We start from the raw sequence: 25,491 nt of genomic DNA, 5'->3' as shown, positions 1-25,491 counted from the left end.
TCTCTACTCCCGTCCCTAGTAGTCCAGTCCACTGCGACTGTTGTGGCATCAGAACCCATCAAACACCAAAATCCCCCCGCATCAGCTCCGGTTTCAAATTCCCTCGGTAGAGCTCGCCGCCGGGGATGGAGGCGGCGCGGGAGTCCATGGCGGCGCTCCTCGACGCCGGCCTCTTCGGCCCCGCCCAAACGCTGGTACGTGTGCCGCGATCCCTTCCCTCCTTGCCCCCATCCTCCCTGCGCTCGAATCTCTAGGGTTTCGGGGTTCGCCGGGCGCGTCTGGGGCAGGCCTAGGCCTCTCGCCTGCGGCGTGTGCGAGCGGGGTTTGGGTTGCTGCATTGGGTGATGGAGCGAGGTTTCCGTCGCAGCAGTGATTACTCAGTTATTACTCTTCTCCTTCACTTGCAGGGGTGTTTCCTTGTGTCCTCGGCGGGTGCGGGCAACGATGCTGGTATGTCCATGAAGGTGGAAAGCCTGGTAAGCTCGAGCTTCCCTGAGCAGCAGCTCTGCAAGTGGTGCTAGTTTGGTCTAACTTGTTGCTATGATTCTGTCAACTCCACTTCCTCTCTCACTTCTAATGCCACATTGCGGAAACTAAATGGGTTGATTAGTTTCTTGACTGTCCATGCACGGATTAGTTTGTTGGCAGTTAATGCACGGATTGCCCTGCACAACTACATTTCGCGATGTCAGTTCTGTTGCTTACAGGGCCCAATTTGTTTTTTTTGGGAGCTGATGTGCTTGTTGACCTACCGCGCAGGTCCAGCATGGTGATGCTTTGTATGGAGAGAAAGAATTCCGCAGGGCACTGGTACGTTTCCAAAAAACTCATGATTGGCTTACAACAAGTTGCAGTTGCAGAAGTAAACACATTGATTGCTCATTTCTTTGTTTCTAATTTCCCGTTCTTCCATGGCAGAACGCGTACAAGCAAGCTATGCAATATAGTAGAAGTATCCCTAGGCAAGCAACAAGTAACGCCAGAAGTTCAGTATCTGCCACAGGCCGGTCACCTTCTCCAAATTCTTCAAATCTCTTATCATTCAATGAAAATGAGGTGTGAATGGCTGAACATGGCACTCTTGTGTTCTCATGTTGATATCTATTATTCTATTTACGTCACAGCTAGCAAGTATCGCATTCAGTTTTGCTGTGCTGTTGCAGGTGAAGTTTAAGATTGCTCTTTGCCATTCTGCTCTATGTGAGCACCGTGAAGCACTTCATGAGGTTACTTGTTTTTCGTTTTCTTATGTCTATTCTTCATTTTCAACCTTATTATCCTGTTTCAACTTTCAAGAATACAGATAATGTGATATATATGCTTTCTGCAGATGGAAGGTATTCCTTCAAAAGTGAGAACACTGAAAATGAATATGATGTTAGGGAAGCTTTATCGAATATCAAGAAATAGCCGTACAGCTGCTGTCTGTTATAAGGAGTGCTTGAGGTATAACATATCAAAGAAATTGCTTCCTTGGAGATTGTGTTCTCCAACTTCATTGGCATAAGTTGCCCATTTTGTTCTTCTATAGCAAGTTCTTTCTAAACTTGGTTACAGAAACAACTCAACTTTTCTATGCTCACAAGACTGTCTACATCTCCATACTTCTTTTTCAGGCAATGCCCTTATGTTTTCGAAGCTATCACAGCTTTGGCGGAAATGGGGCTTTCAGCAAAGGAATTTTCTTTATTATTTCCACAAGTAAGTGTATGTTTTGTTTTCTTATAAGCTGTAAATAGGAAGTTCTGAGGGCAGATAAGTTTTAACTTTGCATGGTAGAATTCAGGACTTCTCTGTGCTTCATTTTCAGATGTCCTGGTCGTCAATTTTATTGTTTGTTTGAGCTATCAGAATCTATTCATGCTCTACATGCCTGCCAGATTTGCAACAAAACTTGATAGGCTATTGTTTCCTCTAATCTATTGTACAACATTTGAGCTATCAGAGTCTATTCATGCTTTACATGCTTGCCAGATTTGCAACAAAAATTGATAGGCTATTGTTTCCTCTAATCTATACTACCAAAAAACCATCACTTTGCATTTTATACCAAAAGATGTTGATATTGTCAATCCTATGAGCAAGTTCTTACTTTTTCCATTGCTGAACGCTGAAATTTTCTTCTCATTTTGTACACATACCTTAGCATGATCTGACAATCACAGAACCATATCCTGTCAAACCTTTTATATTTTTTACCTATGCAGCAGCACGGATACGGATACGTGTATCGGTATCGGAAGGATACGGATACGTGGATACGGCAATTTCTCAGAAAACAGGATACGCGGATACGTTTTACTATTTTTTAATAAAATAAATAGTAATGCAAAATAAAATTGAGAAAGTGTAAAATTTGAGTAATCACTAATTATTAGTTTAGTACAAACAATCATATATGATACATCACTAGATCACCTTGTAGGTTTCTTAGTTTTCACAGGAGATAAGTCCAAGTATACTGGATGAATGCAGAAGTATAGAGTACATCAAGAATGAAAAGGGGGTGTACTCATGGGAGGTCGGCGCAAGCTAGCTTTGCTGAGTGCTGAATCATCCTGTTCCCTGTGATACTAACCTGGGGATTTCAGAAGATAATCTCCACAGGAGAAGGAGTCACTATATATAGATAGCCTCATGGCTATATATGGGCATATAGGCCTATTAGATAGGATCTTCACACTTAACACCCCCCTTCAAACTCAAGGTGGAAATGGAGGATCTGAAGCATTGAGTTTGAGCAAATGAAGCCGATGTTGCTCTCTAGTTTGCGCTTTAGTGAAGAAGTCAGCTAATTGCAGCTCGGATGGCACATATTGAAGAGCAATGGTATGCTGATTACAATGAGAGCGAGTGAAGAAAGCATCGACGCCAATATGCTTGGTAAGTTCATGCTTCACAGGATCATTGGCAATCTGTATAGCTCCTGTATTATCGCATAGAAGAGGTGTGGCAGCATCACAAGAAATTCCGAAATCAGTCAACAACCATCGAAGCCATACGATTTCTGCAGTAGTGGTGGCAAGTGCTCGAAGTTCTGCCTCTGCACTAGAACGAGATACAACAGCTTGTTTCTTGGACTTCCATGCAATAGGAGAGGATCCAAGAAGAATACAGTACCCTGTGATAGAGCAACGATCTGTTGGGTCACTCGCCCAAGTGGAGTCCGAGTAAGCATGAAGCTGAAGCGGACTGTCACGGGCATAGAATAAGCTGCGAGATGATGTCCCCCTCAAGTACCGCAAGACACGAAGTAAATGGCCAAAATGAACGGTCGTAGGAGCACTCACAAACTGACTCAAAATATGGACGGCATGGGCAATATCAGGTCGAGTAACAGTGAGATAAACAAGGCTGCCCACAATATGCCGATATCGAGATGGATCCTTAAGAGGAGTACCATCAGTGGGACGAAGCTGCAAATGAAGATCCATAGGTGTCGCAGCTGTCCGATGGTCAGTGATGCCTGAACGAGTAATAAGGTCTTGTATGTACTTGGACTGAGAAAGATAGCAACCCTTTGCAGACTGTTTGACCTCAATGCCTAGGAAATAACTGAGAGGACCTAAATCCGACATTTGAAATTGTGCACCAAGTTGCTGCTTGACATAAGAAATGTGGTCTGCATCGTCACCCGTAATCAATATATCATCAACATATAAAAGAAGCAAAGTACGTCCACGTGAGGAGAGGTGGATAAATAAGGCAGGGTCATAATCACTAGGTGAAAAACCAACAGCCCGAATGACAGAGACAAAGCGCTCAAACCAAGCACGAGGAGCCTGTTTAAGACCATATAAAGCGCGACGAAGACGACAAACATAACCTGGAGGGGCACTAACACCTGGAGGTGGTTGCATGTAAACTTCTTCATTTAAATCACCATGAAGAAAGGCATTTTTAACATCCATCTGAGAGATTGTCCAAGAAGAAGCAGCAGCCACTGCAATTAAAGTACGAACAGTAGTCATATGAGCAACAGGTGCAAATGTCTCATCATAATCTCGGCCCTGAGTTTGCTGAAAACCTCTAGCAACTAGACGGGCCTTATATCACTCAATAGAACCATCCGACTTGGTTTTAATCTTGAAGACCCACTTGGATGTAATAGGCACAGCTTGCGATGGTAATGGAACAATATCCCAGGTCCCTGTACGATCAAGTGCAGCAAGTTCCTCACACATAGCAAGTTGCCATTCTGGAATGCTAGAGGCCTCTCGATAAGTGGTTGGCTCTTCCACAACAGCAGTGACACGAGGAAAACCATATTTGTCAGGAGGCCCAATAGTAGCACGGTCTCGTAGATTATATCTCAGACCACCCTGTGATTCATCAGAAAAAGCACATGACTCATCAGAATTAACAGAACTATCAACATCGGGAGTAGCAGGACTGGCCGAAGAAGTGGCTGTGGGGATTTGGGGACGACGAGTGTAGTATTTATGGACAGGTGGTTTGTCAAAGGATGGGAGCTGCTGGACCGGAGGTTGACAAGACAAAGGTTCAGAAAGTGGGGGAGGATCGACATTGGTAAGTGGAGGGTCGACATGAGTAAGTGGAGGAGTTTCAAAAGTGTCAGGAGAAGATACAGAAGTGTTAGGTGGGCTGGAAGACACGGGTTGTGTAGGAGGGTCAACATCACTAAGTATAGGAGGAAGACACAGAAAGGATGTTGACTCTGTACAACTACGGGATGGTTGAGTAGAAGGGTTATAAAAGAAAGGACGATCCTCAACGAAAGTGACATCACGAGATATACGAATGTGGCGAGAGGAGGCGTCATAACAACGATAACCCTTATGCTCAGGACTGTACCCCAGAAAAACACACTCAACTGACTGAGCAGTCAACTTAGTCCGCTCACGAGGTGCAAGTAGGACATAGCAAGTGCAGCCAAAAACCCGAAGGTGGTCATAGTCAGGAGGAGTACCAAAAAGAACCTCACCAGGACACTGACCAGACAATTTTGATGATGGTTGTCTGTTGATGAGATAAATAGAAGTGGACACAGCTTCTCCCCAAAAATGAGAAGGAACAAAAGATGCAATAAGAAGTGTGCGGGCAGTCTCTATGATATGGCGGTGTTTCCGTTCAGCAACCCCATTTTGAGCATGCGCGCCAGGACAAGAAAGCTGAGCAAGAGTGCCTTCAGAGGTCAAAAATTGGCGAAAGGTGTGAGATAAATACTCTCCACCAGAATCTGAACGAAAAACTCGAATGGGGGTGGAAAATTGTGTGTGCACCATGCGAGCAAAATTTTGATAAGTAGAGCACAACTGAGAGCGATGTTTCATAAAGTAAATCCAAGTATATCGAGAATGATCATCAACAAAAATAACATAGTATTTATGACCACCTTTGGAAGCGAAAGGTGCAGGACCCCATACATCAGAATGAATAATATCAAAAGGTCTAGCTGAATGAGAAGTACTAGTAGAATATGGGAGCTGTAGCTGTTTTCCAAGCTTGCAACCCTTACACTGAAAACTAGACTCAATGGATGTAGGACCTAAACAACCCTTGTTTATTAAGGTGGATAAACGAGACCCGCATAAATGACCAAGGCGATGATGCCACTTGGCGAAAGATGAAGTCGATGGCGATGTACTTGATGAAGATGCAGCAACGGCGGCAGATGACACATGGGCAGTAGAGTGAGGAAGACGTAAAGTGTCGAGAACATAGAGGCTATGAGAACCTCTACGGCGATGGCCAGTCCCAAGTACAGCCCCGGTGCGACGATCCTGAATAAAACAAGATGAGTCATCGAATCCAACAAAACAATTGTGATCCGTTAATTGACCAACTGAAAGAAGATTCATGGACAACTGAGGTACAAACGAGACATTAGGTACAGAAAAATTAGAGGTGCAAAGAGAACCCTGATGAGTAATGTGGCAGGATGTACCGTCTGCTGTCTGAATAGAGGCATCATCTGCAATTGGCTTGCAGGCAACAAGCTGTGACTGATCTGATGACACATGAAAAGAGGCTCCTGAATCAAGCACCCAAGAAGAAGGAGCAGTAACAGGTGATGCAGCAGCAACAGACACAGATCCTGTAGGGGTGGAACCTGCAGGCACAGAGCCTGTAGGGGTGGAACCGGCGCCACGACCACTCTGCTTGGGATGGCGTGAGCGATAAGCAGTTAACTTCTCAGGATACCGAACAAAGCAATTTTCGGAACGGTGAGTAGTCTTCTTGCAATGAACACAAGGCGAAAAAGAGTTGCCCTTCACTGTATTGGTCTTGTGAGAGGCTGCCAGAACACTGTGAGGTACTGATACAGGAGACTGAGAATTAAGTCGTGTCTCCTCAGCAATCAAGGCGGACAACACATCAGAAATAGACGGAGTGGTGGAAGCATTTAACAACTGTTTACGACTGGACTCAAAATCAGGCCGCAAACCATGACAAAACTGATATATAAGGAATTTTTCAATGAACTTATTCTTCTTATCACAACAGCCTGAGCACCCTGCCTCACACTTAGGAACCATGGAAAGGAAAGGTCCCATCAGACGATCAAAAGCAGTATAATACTCCTCGATAGACATCTCATTCTGCTGAAGATCATGAAGTCCTTGCATTAGAGTAAGCAAAAGTGCACCACTGTTCTGAACATATCTCCCCTGCAAGTAGTCCCACATCTCCTTAGCAGATTGATGGTGCTCAAGGCTCATCATTAGTGAGGGTTTCATGCTGGTGACTATGGCACTCATGATTCGGCCATCATCCTTAGTCCAAGTCGTGACGGCAGCAGCACCAGAACCATCCTCCGACTTGTCAGTTGGAGGATCATCTGTCAGATGAGATGCAAGGCCATGTCCACGCAGTACAGTTTTGACAGAGAAAGCCCACTCTCGATAATTAGATGGACCATCAAGTTTCAGAGGAAAAACAATGGCATTTGACAGTAATTGCGACTGCGACATTGTGCAAGATAAGCAGTAGCAGATGACAAGCACCACTGAATAGAAAAACAGAGCAGACCACCGCCAACAGAGCAGACCAGCAACAGCAGCAGCAGAGGAAAAACAGAGCAGAGCAGAGAAACCTCTGATGGACGAGCAGAACCTCTGATGGACGAGCAGGGCACGAAGTCTAGACGGAGCCACTCGTGCGGCACGACAAGGACGGCCTGGCCTCCTCTGCTCGCACGGAAGACCGAGCGGACAAGGCACGACGAAGACGATCTGGCGACGAATCGCGCGGAAGACCGACTCGCGCGGATCGACGAGTCGCGCGAATTGACGCGCGGAGGAGGACCGCACGGACGGCGCGGAGAATTGGCGACGGACGGGACGACGGGCCGCGCGAACGTCGAGAAGGATCCGACGGGCCGCGCGAACGGCGCAGAGGATCGACGACGGGCCGCGCGAACGCGACAAGGATCCGACGGGCCGCGCGAATGGCGCGGATGTGCGGCGATGAGCCGAACAGACGAGGCGGACGCCGCCGCGAAGAGACAGGATGGATCCCAAGGTAAAGAAAAATTGGATCGTGGGTGAATTAGAGTAGCCTAATCCTAACCCTAATCCATGTCTCTGATACCATGATACTAACCTGGGGATTTCAGAAGATAATCTCCACAGGAGGAGTCACTATATATAGATAGCCTCATGGCTATATATGGGCATATAGGCCTATTAGATAGGATCTTCACACTTAACACCTTGCATCTCTCCCCTGCATCTTGGGAGCTAGCCACGTCCATAGCGGACTGGTGGGTGCCCAGGTCGATTGATGGATGGCACAAAGGGGGCGGACCGGCGGAGGCTCGGCGGCGGCAACCGGCGAGCAGGGGCGCATGTCCTGCGCGGGAGGCCGTGCGCGTGCACAGGATGCGGCGCGTGGGGACAGGGGCTCGTTGCCGACGACTGGTGAGCTGTGGTGCATCTCCTCCGCGAGAGGCAGCGCGAGGGGGCGGGGGTTTTTCTCGCCGGCAGCCAGCGAGCGGTGGCGCATCACCTGCGCGGGAGGCGGCGCGTGTGTGGAGCCGTACGAGGCGTCGCCGCGTCGGGCTAGGGCGTCACGACTCGGGACGTTGGCTTTTTCGTTGGGCTGGGCCGTATCCCACAGGCCGGATACGTATCAGGTCACGTACTCAATATTCCCGAAATTAAACAAAAATCGGATACTCGCAAGATACGTATCGAAGCCGTATCGGAGGCGTATCCGTATCGGATACGTATCCGATACGCGATACGGCATCTTCTTGACGTATCCGTGTTACATAGTTTTTTACATTTATTCTGTACATATAATCCATATGGACTGTTGTGTTTCATTTTTGTTTGAACACCACATACGACACATGTAAAGCTTTATAGAAACAATAATACGCATACATCAGTTTATTCAACAACCTTTTCTCTGTAAATTTTAGTCATTAGTCAGTTAAACTTCCTTGCAGGCACCAAATAGAGGAGGCAAGGTGCTGGGTGACTTTGTAGATGCACAACGTTGGTGGACTGTAAGTGAACAATGTTGAGGCATAAACATGCATAGCACTCGATGTTTAATCTTAAACATCCTTCTCTATCAAGTAACTAGATTCACAACATTGGTGGAGTGTAAGTGAACAATGTTGAGGCATAAACATTCATGCCACTCAATATTTAATCTTAAACAGCCTACTCCATCAAGTAACTAGATTCGTGGTTGCCATCTTATGTTTGATTTGCTATTAATTCTCATAAACCATTGGACTCCAAAACCACATTTTGCATATATAAATGCTAAACTCGGTTAAATTGAAACTGTATGCCAATGAAGTCATCACCTTTTTAGCTCCATGTTTTGATCACGTGTCTGATGCTTATTTTTGTGTGTTGGGGGTGGGAATGCATCTGTCCTCTTTCTGATTATGTAGATTGCATAATTTGCCACCAGTTCTGCAACTTATGTGCATGTTTATGTCTGCCTCGTTGCACCGTCATTGATGAAGTGTGATAGATATGTTTCTTTCAGAACAGTACTTGTTATTGCAATTTTAAATTTAGTTATGGTTTTCACGAAACTCTGTCAACTCATCCAGAGATGTCATCATACTGCATTGTTCTTTTTATAGATTGGTTCAGATTGATTATTCACTTAAATTATAATTTTCTTGACAGCGGTATGTTGAGGCGCAGTGTTGCATTGCTTCACATGATTATAAAGGTAACATAAGTGTCCTTATGAAACATTTTATCTGAGGATTCCAACATATAGTTGAATTTTGTTGAACTTTTGAAGTAATAATTCACATTCTCATTGCGAGCTTCCATTATTATTATTGTTAGATGATAAATGATCTAGAATCAGCATTGACTCTTGGCCACTGAATGTAACTTTGTAGTTGACACTTCCTAACTTTTACTTGTATCTGTTAAGCATAAACTCGTAGCTTTGAAAGTTTTTTTTTACAGGGATGTCATTTCTTTATATTTATCAGTAATGGATACTCCATCTGATCCAAAATGTAAAGTCATTTTAGGATTCATTTCGATCAAACTTGTTGGAGCTTGGCTTGTTGCGTAGAGGATAGGAATGGGAGGTGGAGGGCCTAGGCTTGAACGCTCGGTGACGGACTGGCGGCGCCGTGCTCGGCGCCGGGGTCTAGGGCTAGAACGCGAGAGCGAGAGAGCTGGAACGCCAAAGAGCGAGAGAGATTAAACTCAATCTCTGGCTAACTTTCATTAAACAAAGGTGTTCCATACTTATACTCCAAATCCTAACAACTTTCAGCTAATGCAAAGGGATAACAACCAAATGACTCAATACTCCTAAACACTCGGTTCTAGCAACTGAAACTTCTGGCGCGCCGTGATGATGGTGACCGTGCTCTGGCCCGCCTTGGCACGGTCCACTTCTCAGCCACGTCTCTTCTTCTTCCTCTTGTACACGTTGCCCACCATAACAAAACTTCTGTATCTTTGACCATCAACAGATAAAAAAATCATGTTCACTGAAAATGTATGGTTGATGTTATTAGATTCACCACAAAAAATACTTTCATAATGTGTATTCCTTTTTATTTGATGTAGATTATTGCGTTCACATAATAACTAGGCTTACTGTTGCTTGTTTTTATAGGTGGCCTTGACATATATCTAGAACTAATGCAACGGTTCCCCAATAATGTGCATATCTTGCTGGAAATTGCTAAGGTTTGTCTTTCTTCACTTCTCTAATCTCTATTATTGTCCTCCCTATGTGGAAGTTTTTATTAGAATTTGTATGGTCTAGAATATGCTAAGTCTAGATTGAAGAGTCCCATCATGTGAAGAGTCATGTAATCATGTGAAGAGTCATGTAATCTCTATTTAAACTGTTGCTCAATGAATGGATAGTGCTAAGCCAGTTACTATCATGGTATCAGCCTGATTACTGATCCTGACTTTTCTCCTACCTCGTGTCCCTCCTCCCTCCTCCCATCCTCCTCCATGGCAGATGACGATGCCCAGGCTGCTGCCGCCTTGGCTGCAGCAATCGTCGCTGCTCTCCCTCCTCCCAACCCCGGCCCGAGCTTGGCTTCGGCTCTCGCCACGATCAATGTCAAAACTCATATCCCCTTCGCCCTCGAACTCGATCCACCCAATTATTCCACCTGGCGTGAATTATTCCTCACTCTCGCCGGAAAATTTGGTGTGCTATCTCACATCGATGGCACCCCGGCACCCGAAGCTCCCGATGCTACATGGTTGGCGATTGATTGCTCAATCCGCTCTCTCATCTACTCGTCGTCGTCCCCCCGCGTGATGTGCCTCATCATGGAGAGCGGCGCCTCTGCCCACACCATATGGACCAAGGCGGCCAACCTCTTCCTCGACAACAAAGCATCTCGCGCCATGACTCTTGAAGCCAAGTTCCGCTCTCTGTCCCAGGGCGATTTGCCGGTACTTGAATATGCTCAACGGCTCAAAGACCTCGCTGATGGGCTCGCTGATTTGGATCAACTGGTCAGCGATCCTACCCTATTGCTCGCCCTCCTCCGCGGCGTCAACGAGCCCCTCCGCGGCATGGCCTCCATATTGAAGACGAAGACTCCGCTGCCCTCGTTCCTTGAGGCCCAGTCGCTCCTTGCTCTGGAGGAGTCCGAGCTCCCGGCGTCCACCTCGGCTACTGCCTTCACTGCGTCCAACGGTGTCCTCGTGACTCCTCGTGCTTCTGCGTCAGCACCTACTGCTGCTTTCGCTGCACCACCTGTGCCAACGGCATCTCGTCCCTCGTCTCGCCCTTGGGGGCGCGGCAAGGGGAAGGGCAGGGGCAACAACAACAGCTGGCGTGCTCCTCGTCCATGGGCCAACCCGTGGAGTGGCTCCTTCCAAATGTGGCCTATGCCTGGCCAGGGAATCTTGGGCGCTCGCCCGGGCTCTGGGATGTTTCAGCACCAACTCCGTCCTCCGCCGGCCCAGGCACATGTTGCTGCTGCTACCCGGCCAGGCTACCCCTATGGCGTCTACAATTACGGCGCCTACGGCACTCCTTCGGCTGCTGTTCCTGTTGATCCAACGGCGTCCTGGAACCAGGCTGCCTTGGCCAACGCCTTCAACACTATGACCCTGTAGCAACCAGACGCTACTTGGTTCATGGACTCCGGTGCGTCCTTGCATCTTTCATCATCATCTGGTAATCTCTCTTCCATCAATTCCTTCATTCCTTCCAACTCAAATATCATTGTTGGTAATGGTACCCGTTTACCCATCATGTGTTCTGGTAACACTTCGCTTCCTAACCCCATCCGCCCCCTACATCTTTCCAATGTCCTTGTTTCACCCCACCTCATAGCAAATCTTGTTTCAGTTCGTCAATTCACTAAAGATAATTCTTGTTCCGTTGAATTTGACCCCTTTGGTTTATCTGTGAAGGATCTCCACACCAGGACGGTGCTCCACCGATGTGATAGTTCCGGAGACCTTTACCCACTCATTTCGACGTCCACAACTCCCAGCGCCATCCTTGCAGCAATGGAGACGACTTGGCACCGGCGGTTGGGACATCCCGGCGTCCAAGTCCTTTCACGCTTGCGCTCCAATAAGTCAATTTCTGTTACTCCTAGTACTCATGACACTTCTTTGTGCCATGCATGTCAGCTGGGTCGTCATACTCGTTTGTCCTCCAATTCCTTGTCAAGGGCTTCCAAACCTTTCGAGTTAATTCACTGTGACTTGTGGACGTCTCCCATCATGAGCATATCCGGGTTTAAATGCTATCTTGTGTGTTTGGATGATTTCACTCATTATTTATGGACTTTTCCTCTCAAACTGAAATCTGAAACATTCACAACCTTACGCAATTTTCATAGCTATGTGCTTACTCATTTCAATTGCCATATACAATTTGTTCAAAGCGACAATGGTCGTGAATTCGACAACAATGCTGCTCTCTCATTCTTTCTTGAACAAGGCATTCATCTTCGCCTTTCTTGCCCCCAAACATCCCAACAGAACGACAAGGCCGAATGCGTTATTCGGTCCACCAACAATATCATGCGCACCTTGCTATTTCAAGCTTCTATGCCTCCTGCCTATTGGGTCGAATCCCTTCGCACCGCTACTCATCTTTTTAATCTACACCCCACCAAAACGCTTCACAATCGATTTCCCCATCAAATTCTATTTGGCACACCCCCCACTTATGATCACCTCCGCGTTTTCGGATGTCGTTGTTATCCTAATTTATCAGCCACCATGCCTCATAAACTTGCTCCGCGCTCTACCGAATGTGTTCTCCTTGGTTTCCCGGATAACCACAAAGGCTATCGTTGCCTTGACCTTTCTACAAATCGTATCATCATCTCTCGTCATGTAATCTTTGACGAAAACCAATTCCCTTTTGCACGTGACTCACCGGCACCTTTGAGTGTCTAATTTTTTGCATGACACAGATAATGCTCCAGAGGTGCCAGGCGTTTTCCCCATGGCGGCATCAGGTCCCACTAGTCCTTCAGCGGCCACATTGGCCACTAGTGCTGCCACTCCATCGACAGCAGTGCCCACCCCTGGCACTGGAAATTGGCAACAGCCAGGGCTGGGTACGGCGTCCACAGTAGCTGATGTGCATCACGGGCTGGAGTCCAGCGCCAGCAAGGTGCTTGCTCCTGTTGCTGGTTCGAGACGCCAACCAGGACCGAGCGCTGGTGCGCTCCCTGTTGCCGGTCCAGGACAACAGCCGGGACCGAGTGCCACTATTCCCGGTCCAGGCCTACGACTCGGGCACTCTGGCGATCAGGTGCTGCCATCTGTGGCCAGTGCCTCCTATCGGCCGCCGGTCACACAGGTGTACACGCGCCGGCAACCTCTTGTGGCACCAACGGCACCTTCTAGCTCCACAGCTGCAGCGGAGTCGCCCTCAGCAGCAACGGCACCATCAACAGCAGCGGCGCCGGCAGTCATACCGGCTGCTCTCCGCTCCTCACAAGCACCTATTTTTCCCATTCCTCCTATTACTAATCAGCATGCCATGCAAACCAGGGGCAAGTCCGGCATCAGTCAACCGTGACAACATTTCAACTTGTCTGCGGTTTCATCTATGGGCTCTACAGATATTAGCTCACTTCCAACTACATATCGAGGTGCCATCTCAGATCCAAATTGGAAGCGTGCTATGGAGGAAGAATATGGTGCTCTCCTTGCAAATCAGACATGTGATCTTGTACCACCACCACCACATGCTTTGCTAATATTGTCTCAGGCAAATGGCTCTATCGCCACAAGCTCAATGCTTATGGATCTCTGGCTCGGTACAAGGCTCGTTGGGTCGTACGTGGTTTCTCTCAGCAGCACGGTCTTGATTATGACGAAACATTCAGTCCGGTGGTCAAGCCTGCAACCATTCGTACGGTATTATCTCTTGCCATCTCCAGTGATTGGCCTATTCATCAGTTAGACGTTAAAAATGCATTCTTACATGGCACTCTCAATGAAACTGTCTACTGCCAACAACCTCCTGGGTTTGTTGATCCGGCACGGCCTAATTATGTGTGCAAGCTTAACAAAGCTCTCTATGCCCTCAAACAGGCTCCGCGAGCTTGGTACAGCCGATTCCAGGCATTCATCACCTCAATTGGTTTCCGGGCTTCTCACTGTGACAACTCATTGTTCATCGACACTAATGGGGCAGATGTGGCCTACCTATTGTTGTATGTGGACGACATCATATTGACAGTTTCCTCTCAACATCTTCTTCAACATATTATTGGCTCTCTACAGCAGGAATTTGCCATGACGGATCTTGGTAAACTTCATTACTTCTTGGGAGTTTCTGCTCAACGATCATCCACAGGTCTGTTTCTATCTCAAGCTAAATATGCTGCTGAAATTTTGGCTAAGGCAAACATGTCTTCATGTAATCCTTGTCAAACCCCGCTTGAGGTTCATTCCAAACTGTCCTCCCAAGATGGACCACCAGTTGCCAATCCAACTCTCTATCGCAGTCTTGCTGGTGCCTTGCAATACTTGACTCTTACACGGCCAGATATTGCTCATGCCGTTCAACAAGTTTTGTTAACCTACAAACTTAGGGCTGTCAAGTTCTCTCAGATTTTTCTTAGATCATATATCCCTTCAACTTTGATGTCAGTGTGCTTGTCAGTGTCTAGAGAACATGTGAAGTTAATTGTTCATTTCCAGCTTTATTTTGGTGGTTTTTATGACCTTTCTTCATGTGTTGATCCTGATTTTTGAGATTCTTGTTGGAAGGTTGAAGCCATCATAGGCAGGAATGATGAAGCAATAATGAACTTTGAGAAGGTAAATTGAAAATGTACAGAGCTAAACCCCCTGATTCGGAAATCGTGTGAACAAGTAACAAGGTTATATAATCATTTGCTATATTCACTGTTTTTTTCTTTCCTTTTTTTTTTGCAGGCCCGGTTGATTGATCCAAACATTATGACATATATGGATGAGTATGCAATTCTTCTAAAGTCAAAATCTGACTACATCAAACTGAATAAGTTGGTACATGATATGCTGCATATTGATCCTGCAAGACCAGAGACATGTGTTGCTCTTGCAGCAATGTGGGAAAGAAAGGATGAAAGAAAAGCTTTGACATATGCAGAAAAGGTAAATACCTTGTGGGTTTGATGGAAACTCACGCACCTTCCATCTAATGCTCCTTACGATGTCTTCCTTTTCAGAGCCTCCGAGTTGATGACAGGCATATAACTGGCTATATTATGAAGGTAATACTGCAAGATATTGTTTATGCAACTGGATTTACATTATTATGGTAATTCCTCTTGCATTACAATTTGCGAAGCACAAGGATGGTTGCTGCTTATTTTCTCTGGGAAGTTCATGTTTAGATTTTGTCTGCTACCATCTTTGCTTTTTAGGATCGCCATCTTCCATTGCTAGGGCATATCATGATTTTCCCTCATTGGTTTGTCATTGTTTGCCTACTGTTCTTTCAAGGGCAATTTGCATCTTTCATTGAATCGACCAGATTTGGCAGTGACAGACTTCAGAGGGGCTCAAGAATTGAGAGCTGATCTTCGTTCTTATCAAGGTTGGTAGGCTTGGCGCATCTGATATTCAAAATCTATTGTCATATTGTTAGTCTAAATAGAGGTATTCTCCAGGTTTGGTGCGTGCTTATCTAGCACTTTCTAAATGCAAAGAAGCATTATTCACTGCACGTGAGGCAATGAAGGTTATGCATCAGTCTGCAAAAGCTCTCAAGCTAGTTGGCGATGTTCATGCAATTAGTTCCAGTGGGAGGGAGAAGGTAATCTTATTTTGCCATGGGTCACTGATTCAAGGATTATATATTTTTTGGGGTTCTGGAAGCAATCATGCCGCTAGATAGCTAGTATGTTTAACCAGCTGAAGGTGGGCTGCTGTACTGCAGACAAAAAACTGCTGTCCTGCTGCAGGATAAGCCTGCAAAACTTATTAGCTAAGGGACACTACTAGCCTATCAAAAGTCTGTCCCCACTACACTTCTAGTCTAGTGTTCTCACTACAGCTTGACTCCTATTCAGCCTTTGAAAGTTGTCTGCAGTTGCAGACTTCTAGTCTAGTGTTCTCACCAAGCTGCAGCCTTGACTGAAGATTGGTCTGCATTTGCAGACTTCTGTGCAAGACCAGCAGCAGATTATTCAACAAAGGATCGTCTTAAGACAAGTATATGTGTTTTGTAACCTGCTTCTTTTCTCAATTAAGTTACTGTGACTATTGAAATTGACTTATATATATCTTTTCAAATGGACATGGGACCTAGTCGTCATGGGACCGACCAGGAGACTAATCACGATTAGTCGTCGACCAGGCCGATTAGTCGAGCCTAGTCGACCCCTGGTCGTCCTATATATCAGGACATATATACCTACTATATACATACCTATATATACTATATAGTATACACAATAAAGCAAGTATCAAGACTACATTAGTGTTTAGCTGGTGACTTACTTGTGGGAGTTGTTTTCTTCTCTTTTCTGCCATGTCCAGAGGTCCGTATTCCTATCCCAAACTCTATTTCTTTGCTGACTTGCTGCTGGAAGCCTAAAATACCAAAGAAGACCATAATTAGCAACACTAATGTAGTCTTGATCTTGACACAGCTCAACAGCAGCACTGCTGCATTAGCAAGCACTGATGCAGTAGCAAATAACTAGCATTTAGCAGTTAGCACATAGCAGACCATAGCAGCCACACAGCCAGCATATTACATAACCAAACAAGTTCAGTACACATAAGCTAAAGTGTTTAACACAGAGTCACAAACATTGACATTTAACAGTCCAACAAAAGTAGGCAACTAGCCTTCTAATTAAGCAAATCAACATTAAAATTGAAGCCTCCATCTCCATCTCCAGTTGGTCCATCTCCAGTTTCAGTTGGTGCAGATTCTTCATCCTCTATTGCTATTGCTGAATCTACATGCTGATCTTGGTCTTCATCATCAACTTCATCAATATCTTGAGTCACTGTGTTCCTTGGACGCTTCCTGTTCCTAGCATAAGTACGCCTCACAGGGGCAGCAACAGCAGCATGAGTAGCAGCAGCCCTAGGCAAGTTACGTCCCTCTAGACCCTGAGTTGCACCAATAGCCTCATCCACAACAGCCCAAGTCATAGCATCGCCACCACCTTCCTGAACTGGTTCTGGTTCACAATTTTCATTGACCCATTCATTTTCCCAGTGAAATTCATCAAGCAAGAGTGGATTTGCGTCTCTTTCCTTTGGAATTTGGAACCCAGCTCTCTAATTTTTTAAAATCTGTTTTTTCATCTTGCGGTTGTAACTGACATATACCAACTTATTTAACCTTTGGTGCTCTAATCGGTTTCTCTTTTTTGTATGGACCTACACAAAATATAATGCAGAATCACATATCAATATTACTACCATACTTAATTACTCAGCAGTAGTACACTAGCACTTACAGCAAAAAATTCACTCCAACTACGCTCGCATCCAGATGCAGCGCAACAAAGGCTAACAATCAAGCCCAGTAGCCCACATGTCCGCTCAGTTAAACAGGCCCAAAAACAGAGTAACCAAACTGGTCGTCCTTGTCCTAGTCTGACGACTAATCGCGATTTCTCGTCGACTAATCGGACGACCAGCTTTCTGGTCGAGCTAATCGAGTCGGACCTCCTAATCGAACACCATGATGGATAAGTCATGTGTGGCTGGTCTTTGTGGTGCTGGTTGTTGCTCACATGGTCCTTGTGACTGTTTTTCTGTTTTTAGGACAGCATCTTAGACTAGAGGACAGCATCTTAGAGGACAGCATCTTAGACTAGAGGACAGCATCTTAGCTAGGACAGCATATTAGCATCTTAGACTAGCATCTTAAACTAGCATCTTGGCATATGCTTGGCTGGCTAGCAGCCTATAAATATGTAACCCCAACCCCTCAGGTTGGTATGGCATTTGTGTGAGCTTGTGTGAGAAATAGACAAGAAAATTGCCCCAACTCCTTGTGCCATCCTCTCTCGATGAGAGTAAGAATTCTCCTACTACCAAGAGTGAGAATTCAGCGACTAACAAGTGGTATCAGAGCCGTATTATCCTGTAGCCTGAGCATCTCTTGCTCATCTTCTCTCCCAGCCCCACAACAGCCCCAGCCGTTGGCAGCAGCAGCTCCTCCGGCCGCTCCTGTTCACTCCTCTCCCAGCTCGTCTGAAGCAGCCCTCTCCCCACGCAGCAGCCCCCCGGTAGCGCGTCATGTCCGCAGGGCAGTCTCAGCGCTCGGTCGCCTCGAGCACGCGGCGTCGGCAGGAGGCCGAACTTGCCGCGGCAGAGGAACGCGAGCGAGCGGCGGCAGAGACCGCTGCGGCGGCGGCAAGGGCGTCGAGGCTGGCAGCAGCGGAGCTGGCAGCAGCCAGAGCGGAGGCGGAAGCAGCGGCGGCGGCGAATGCAGCGCGTGCGGCGACGGCGGAGGTCGAGGCTCTGCGCGGCAGCATCGGCAGCTCCATTTCCGCTGATGACACCGCCGACGCGGACCTCGAGCTGCTAGAGAGGGACGCAGCGCGAGCGCGGGCGGCGCAGTGGGCAGCCGCACACGTCCACGAGCGTGGCGGCAGCCCAGACAGGCGCGGACGCGCTGGCGGCGCTCCTGGAGGAGGCGCGCACGGCGGTGGCGCTCCTGGGGCAGCCGCGCACGCCCACGAGCGCGACGGCAGCCTAGACAGGCGCGGACGCGCCGGTGGCGCTCCTGGAGGAGGCGCGCACGGCGGCGGCGCTCCTGGAGGAGGCGCGCACGGCGGCGGCGCTCCTGGAGGAGGCGCGCACGGCAACGGTGGCGGACGGGTCGATGGAGAGCACGGCCTTCACAGGCAGTGTGGCTCTCTCTCCCCGGATCGGTACCGTGGTTACCACGGGCTCCAGGCTGTTGTCAGGGACGTCGGTCCCGGCGGTGGGTGGCCTACCCTCACCAAGACCAACTACGTCGAGTGGGCTGCGGTGATGAGGGTAAAGCTCCAGGTGCGGCACATGTGGGAGGCAGTCCGGTACGGCGACGTCGACTACGACCTAGATCGACGGGCGCTGGATGCTCTCATCGCTGCAGTCCCGCCCGAGATGCAGTTCTCGCTTACCAGCAAGCGGACTGCCAAGGAGGCTTGGGACGCCATCGCTGCGGCACGCATCGGCAGCGACCGCGCCTGCAAGTCCACGCTGCAGGCACTTCGCAAGGAGTGGGAGAACCTGGCCTTCAAGCCAGGTGAGGACGTTGATGACTTTGCTCTCCGTCTCAACACTCTGTTGCAGAAGATGGTGCAGTTCGGCGACGACACCTACGGCGAGGAGAGAGCTGTCGAAAAACTCTTCCGCTGCGTCCCCGAGAAGTACAAGCAGATGGCTCGCTCGATCGAGTCGCTGCTGGATCTCTCCACGATGTCGATCGAGGAGGCGATAGGTCGCCTCAAGGTCGTCGACAGTGATGAGCCACAGTCCCTCTCGGGGCCCATCACCACTGGCGGGAAGCTCCTTCTCACTCGGGAGCAGTGGCTTGCCAGCCAGGGTGACCGGAGGAAGGGGGAGCCTTCTTCCGCGACAGGCGGCCGCAAGCGTGGCAAGCCGCGCAAGGCGCGCAGAGACGCCCAGGCCGGGGCGCGAGGACGTGCCGAGGGCGATGCCCGCGGAGGCGCCCAGGGCGGCGCCGCCGGCAGGCACAAGCTGGCACGAGACGACACCTGCCGCAACTGCGGCCAGCTTGGCCATTGGGCCAAGGACTGTCGACAGCCACGACGCGGCCAGGCCCACGTCGTACAGGCGGAGGAGGAGGAGCCGGCTCTGTTCATGGCACATGCCAGCATCGAGCTACCTCCAGCGGCACCGGCCGCAGCGGCTCTCCTCCACCTCGACGAGCCAAAAGCACACGCCCTCCTCGGCGACAGCTCCGGCAACGACAAGACTGACGGGTGGTGCCTCGACACCGGCGCCACCCATCACATGACCGGTCGACGGGAGTTCTTCACCGAGCTTGACTCTAGCGTTCGAGGCTCCGTCAAGTTTGGGGATGCCTCCGGCGTGGAGATCAAGGGCGTCGGCTCCGTCATCTTCACCACCGTGTCTGGTGAGCACAGGCTGCTCACCGGAGTCTACTACATCCCCGCGTTGAGGAACTCCATCATCAGCTTGGGACAGCTGGATGAGAACGGTTCGCGCGTGGTGGTTGAGGACGGAGTCATGAGGATTTGGGATCGTCGTCGTCGCCTTCTTGCCAAGGTATCCAGAAGCGCAAATCGACTCTACGTCCTTAACGTGCAGGTGGCACAACCCCTCTGTCTCGCTGCTCGTCGGGACGACGAGGCGTGGCAGTGGCACGAGCGTTTCGGGCACCTTCACTTTGAGGCCCTGAAGCGGCTCAGTGCCACGGAGATGGTGCGAGGCCTGCCGTGCCTCGACCATGTGGAGCAGCTCTGCGACGTCTGCGTGTTGACGAAGCAGAGGCGACTCCCCTTTCCCCAGCGGGCGAGCTTTCGAGCCAAGGAGAGGCTCGAGCTCGTGCACGGGGACTTGTGTGGCCCGGTGACACCGGCCACACCGGGAGGACGACGCTACTTCCTGCTGCTCGTCGACGACCTCTCCCGCTACATGTGGGTGATGATCCTCGGCAGCAAGGGAGAGGCTGCGGACGCCATCAGACGCGCGCAGGCTGCTGCGGAGGCGGAGTGCGGCCGCAAGCTGCGCGTGCTGCGCACCGACAACGGCGGCGAATTCACGGCGGCTGAATTCGCGTCGTACTGCGCTGACGAGGGCATTCAGCGCCACTACTCCGCGCCGTACAGCCCGCAGCAGAACGGCGTCGTCGAGCGGCGCAACCAGACGGTTGTGGGGATGGCTCGGGCCCTCCTCAAGCAGAGGGGGATGCCGGCTGTCTTCTGGGGAGAGGCGGTGGTGACGGCCGTCTACATCCTCAACCGCTCGCCTACCAAGGCGCTCGACGGCAGGACGCCGTACGAGGCTTGGCATGGGCGCAAGCCGGCGGTCTCCCACTTGCGGGTCTTCGGCTGCCTCGCGTTCGCCAAGGAGCTTGGCCACATCAGCAAGCTCGACGACAGGAGCACTCCGGGAGTGTTCATCGGCTACGCGGAGGGCTCGAAGGCCTACCGCATCCTCGACCCGAAGACATAGCGTGTGCGCACGGCGTGCGACGTTGTGTTCGACGAAGGGCGAGGATGGGCGTGGGACAAGGCGGTGGACGATGGCTCGGCTCCGACGTACGACGACTTCACTGTCGAGTACGTCCACTTCGAGGGAGCTGGGGGAGTAGGCAGCTCTTCTTCGGCGAGCGCGTCTACCCCAGTCCCCGAGCCTCCACCGACCCCGGCGCCTGCTACTCCGACAGCTCCACGCTCTCCAGCCAGGACCTCGGCTGCGATGAGTTCTTCGCCGGCTTCACCACAGCCGGCAACGCCACGCACTCCAGCACCGACAGGCACCTCTCCGGGCACGACTACTCCAACACCAGCTCGTGTCGAGCACAGCCCGCTTGAGCTCGCTACTCCGCTCTCTCACGACGAGGAGCGCATCGACGCGTACCACGACGGCGAGCCGTTGCGGTACCGTACGATGGAGAACCTTCTCGGCGACCAGTTGGTGCCGGGACTGGTGCCTCACGACCTGGAGGACCTGGAGGCGCAGTTGCACCTTGCGTGTGACGACGGCGAGCCTCGGTCGTTCGCAGAGGCCGAGAGACACGCGGCATGGCGCGCCGCGATGCAGTTGGAGATGGATGCGGTTGAGAAGAACCGCACCTGGGAGCTTGCTGACCTTCCTCGTGGTCACCGCGCGATCACCCTTAAGTGGGTGTACAAGTTGAAGAGGGATGAAGCCGGCGCCATCGTCAAGCACAAGGCTCGCTTGGTGGCACGAGGTTTCGTGCAGCAGGAGGGGGTCGACTTCGACGACGCTTTTGCTCCCGTGGCACGGATGGAGTCCGTGCGACTCCTCCTTGCGCTAGCTGCCCAGGAGGGCTGGCGTGTTCACCACATGGACGTCAAGTCGGCGTTCCTTAACGGCGACTTGAAGGAGGAGGTCTACGTGCACCAGCCGCCGGGATTTGCGATCCCCGGCAAGGAGGGCAAGGTGCTCCGCCTGCGCAAGGCCCTCTATGGCCTGCGGCAGGCACCGAGGGCGTGGAATGCCAAGTTGGATTCCACGCTAAAGGGGATGGGCTTCGAGCAAAGCCCGCACGAGGCGGCCATCTACCGACGGGGCAATGGAGGAAATGCCCTGCTGGTGGGGGTCTACGTCGACGACTTGGTGATCACCGGCACCAAGGATGCGGAGGTGGCGGCATTCAAGGAAGAGATGAAGGCCACCTTCCAGATGAGTGACCTGGGGCCTCTCTCCTTCTACCTGGGAATCGAGGTGCACCAGGATGACTCCGGGATCACGCTTCGACAGACCGCCTACGCCAAGCGCGTCGTTGAGCTAGCTGGGCTCACCGACTGCAACCCAGCTCTCACTCCGATGGAGGAGAGGCTGAAGCTGAGCCGCGACAGCACGACGGAGGAGGTGGATGCTACACAGTACCGACGCCTTGTGGGGAGCCTTCGCTACCTCGCCCACACACGGCCGGACTTGGCATTCTCCGTCGGCTACGTTAGTCGGTTCATGCAGCGACCGACGACGGAGCACCAGCAGGCTGTGAAGAGGATCATCCGCTACGTTGCGGGGACTCTCGACCACGGCCTCTACTACCCGAGGTGTCCTGGGGCGGCACACTTCGTCGGGTACAGCGACAGCGACCACGCCGGCGACATCGACACTAGCAAGAGCACGAGCGGGATCCTCTTCTTCCTCGGCAAGTGCCTCGTTAGCTGGCAGTCGGTCAAGCAGCAGGTGGTGGCCCTGTCCAGCTGCGAGGCCGAGTACATAGCGGCCTCCACCGCTTCGACTCAGGCGCTCTGGCTCGCTCGACTGCTTGGTGATCTCCTCGGCAGAGACACTAGAGCGGTGGAGCTCAGGGTGGACAGCAAGTCCGCTCTGGCCCTGGCAAAGAACCCCGTGTTCCACGAACGCAGCAAGCACATCCGGGTGAGGTACCACTTCATCCGAGGCTGTTTGGAGGAAGGGAGCATCAAGGCGAACTACATCAACACCAAGGACCAGCTTGCGGACCTTCTCACCAAGCCCCTTGGGAGGATCAAGTTCCTTGAGCTCTGCTCCAGGACCGGGATGGTTCAACTCTCCCACAAGACGACGCACAAGACTTAGGGGGAGAATGATGGATAAGTCATGTGTGGCTGGTCTTTGTGGGGCTGGTTGTTGCTCACATGGTCCTTGTGGCTGTTTTTCTGTTTTTAGGACAGCATCTTAGACTAGAGGACAGCATCTTAGAGGACAGCATCTTAGACTAGAGGACAGCATCTTAGCTAGGACAGCATATTAGCATCTTAGACTAGCATCTTAGACTAGCATCTTGGCATATGCTTGGCTGGCTAGCAGCCTATAAATATGTAACCCCAACCCCTCAGGTTGGTATGGCATTTGTGTGAGCTTGTGTGAGAAATAGACAAGAAAATTGCCCCAACTCCTTGTGCCATCCTCTCTCGATGAGAGTAAGAATTCTCCTACTACCAAGAGTGAGAATTTAGCGACTAACACACCAGGGACCGATTAGGACGAGTAATCGTGATTAATCGGACGACTTGAAAACATTGGGACATCTTGTGATTCAACTTTGTACACTATTATTGAATGATACTACCTGTTGGTCGATTGTGCTGATATAGATATCATTGCATCACTTACAGGCAAGAAAGTTCTATGAATCAGCCATTCGTCTTGAACCTGGATTTCTTGGAGCTGCACTGGCCCTGGCTGATCTGCATGTTGTGGAAGGACGGAATAAGGAGGCTGTTATGCTACTGGAAAAATATCTAAGACAATGGGCAGATGATTCTCTACACATCAAGTTGGCTCAAGTACATGCGGCAACAAATATGCTTTCTGATGCACTTTCCCATTATCAATCTGCACTAAGGTGCGCATTTTCTTGGGTATTTAGTAGCAATTCTGCAGTAGCATTCATCATCTATTAACCTTTTCTTTGCTGTTGGTTTGAATCCTGAAGATGTGGTACATAAATAAAGTTTAGTATATGAATATGTAGGAGTAAATCTGATTATTGAGGTAAGGTTTTAGTGATAGTTCCTGGAGTTGGGTTTATGTACCATCAACAAAATGTAAATAAATAACTAAATTGTGGAAAGTTTTGTACTAATCATGTTTCTCCTTCAATTTTAAGTTGAAACTTGGCTCTTGATGTTAGTACCATGGTTTTTCTTCCAACCACGGCCTGAGATAGCTATGACAGGATTGGGTGGGTTAGCTCAATAATTTGTATTTTCAACTAATATTTTGATTATTCTGCGGATTTTGGAAGAATTGAACTATTCTGAATTGACAATCAGATAATTCCCTTCCATCCTTATCCTGCAAGGCCCAAACCCCGTGCTTACAGCTCAAAAGCTACCCAAGAAGCATCGGAGTTTTGTAATTGATGTATATGAAATAGCTTACTTTCTTTGTTCTGATAAGCTTTGTTCCTGTTTATTTTAATCCAACTTTGTGGTACAAATCAACTGGTCTGATATTGTCCCTGCGGTTACTGACTCCGTGCTTAGTATTCTGCCTTGTGCCTTCCTATTTCTTTGGTATTACCTTCTAGTTCATGAAAAGGGAACTCAATTGTGTTTCAGAATAAACCCACAAAATGAAGCTGCAAAGAATGGATTGGAGCGCTTGGAGAAACAAATGAAGGTTCGTGCAGTTCATAACTACTCCCTCCATTCCCTATGTATCTAGTTATACGTTATATCTAGATACATAGAAAAAACTGTATTTCGGAAAGCCAAAACGATTTATAATTTGGAACAGAGGGAGTACATCATACTTACTAGCTCACTAATTTTCAGCTCTTGTTTTGTTTCGGTCTACCTTATATACTCCCTTTGCTTTCCCAATCTTCCTCATTTACTCGTTTCTAAATATCCTACTGGTGCAAGATAACTAGCATTGCCTCATTGCCTGTACTTGTTTTTCATGTGCAGGGAGTGGACCCAGATGCTCCGGAAGAGGATGAAGAGAATGAGGAGGATGATATCGACGATCGGGATGAGTTTATTTGAAGCTAGAAGATGCTGGACGCTGGCGCTGATTGATCATGACCATCTTTGTATAGCGGTGGTAGCACTGGTGGTGTTACTTGTAACTGAATAGCAGGTGTTCTAGCGTTGCTGTGCTCAGAATCCAGGTGTTTGTTGGGGGAAATATGTCCATGAGCTTGTAAAATACCGATCGAAACGGTATATAACTTACTAAATTTTGCCTGTGATGTATGCTATTTCCTCTCAGTTTCGTTTAGTTAAAAGTCCAGAATGTACGGATAAGCGATATAGTCTGCAGAAGCTCACAGAAGTTCGAATGAACCTGCCTGTACACTTTTTGAATACTACAATAGGGATGACTGAACTGTGAACAAAATCTGCAGACAGTGTACACCGCAAGTACACACGACTAAATCTGCAAGTAA

General features: G+C 49.3%; 3 protein-coding genes across 4 annotated transcripts; 2 read left to right on the top strand and 1 right to left on the bottom strand.

Moving 5' to 3' along the window:
- The first annotated feature begins 38 nt into the window (after positions 1-38).
- On the top strand, positions 39-25,379 carry LOC136512584 (anaphase-promoting complex subunit 7-like). Of its 2 annotated transcripts, XM_066506547.1 has the most exons (19): positions 39-194; positions 408-476; positions 760-810; positions 919-1,056; positions 1,164-1,226; positions 1,331-1,446; positions 1,617-1,701; positions 8,417-8,476; positions 9,120-9,165; positions 10,081-10,154; positions 14,688-14,738; positions 14,856-15,056; positions 15,131-15,175; positions 15,408-15,501; positions 15,575-15,720; positions 16,065-16,118; positions 23,711-23,940; positions 24,659-24,719; positions 25,010-25,379. In XM_066506547.1, exons 1-19 carry the CDS (start codon positions 126-128, stop codon positions 25,085-25,087), a joined length of 1,731 nt encoding a protein of 576 aa, XP_066362644.1. In that variant the 5' UTR covers positions 39-125; the 3' UTR covers positions 25,088-25,379. The 2 variants fall into 2 exon arrangements, with proteins under 2 accessions (XP_066362644.1, XP_066362645.1); XM_066506548.1 differs by lacking the exon at positions 16,065-16,118.
- Positions 2,176-4,044, bottom strand: LOC136512585 (uncharacterized mitochondrial protein AtMg00810-like). Its single transcript, XM_066506549.1, has one exon. It carries the CDS (start codon positions 3,969-3,971, stop codon positions 2,703-2,705), a length of 1,269 nt encoding a protein of 422 aa, XP_066362646.1. The 5' UTR covers positions 3,972-4,044; the 3' UTR covers positions 2,176-2,702.
- Positions 10,344-11,555, top strand: LOC136513477 (uncharacterized). Its single transcript, XM_066507478.1, has one exon. The coding sequence runs from the start codon at positions 10,431-10,433 to the stop codon at positions 11,553-11,555; it is 1,125 nt and encodes a 374-aa protein (XP_066363575.1). The 5' UTR covers positions 10,344-10,430.
- Positions 25,380-25,491: the final 112 nt, after the last annotated feature.

Source organism: Miscanthus floridulus, chromosome 16, assembly GCF_019320115.1.
Source record: "Miscanthus floridulus cultivar M001 chromosome 16, ASM1932011v1, whole genome shotgun sequence".
NCBI lineage: Eukaryota > Viridiplantae > Streptophyta > Magnoliopsida > Poales > Poaceae > Miscanthus > Miscanthus floridulus.
The sequence above is the reverse complement of the archived record's forward strand: the minus strand, read 5'-3'. Positions and strand labels throughout refer to the sequence as shown.

What these genes read in the sequence shown, in the direction of transcription:
- LOC136512584 (XM_066506547.1), top strand. Translation starts at nt 126, where the DNA reads ATGGAGGCGGCGCGGGAGTCCATGGCGGCGCTCCTCGACGCCGGCCTC. An exon ending in AAGAATTCCGCAGGGCACTG is followed by an intron (nt 811 to 918) that starts GTACGTTTCCAA and finishes CTTCCATGGCAG; the next exon opens with AACGCGTACAAGCAAGCTAT. An exon ending in TGCTTCACATGATTATAAAG is followed by an intron (nt 9,166 to 10,080) that starts GTAACATAAGTG and finishes TTGTTTTTATAG; the next exon opens with GTGGCCTTGACATATATCTA.
- LOC136512585 (XM_066506549.1), bottom strand. Translation starts at nt 3,971, where the DNA reads ATGACTACTGTTCGTACTTTAATTGCAGTGGCTGCTGCTTCTTCTTGG.
- LOC136513477 (XM_066507478.1), top strand. Translation starts at nt 10,431, where the DNA reads ATGGCAGATGACGATGCCCAGGCTGCTGCCGCCTTGGCTGCAGCAATC.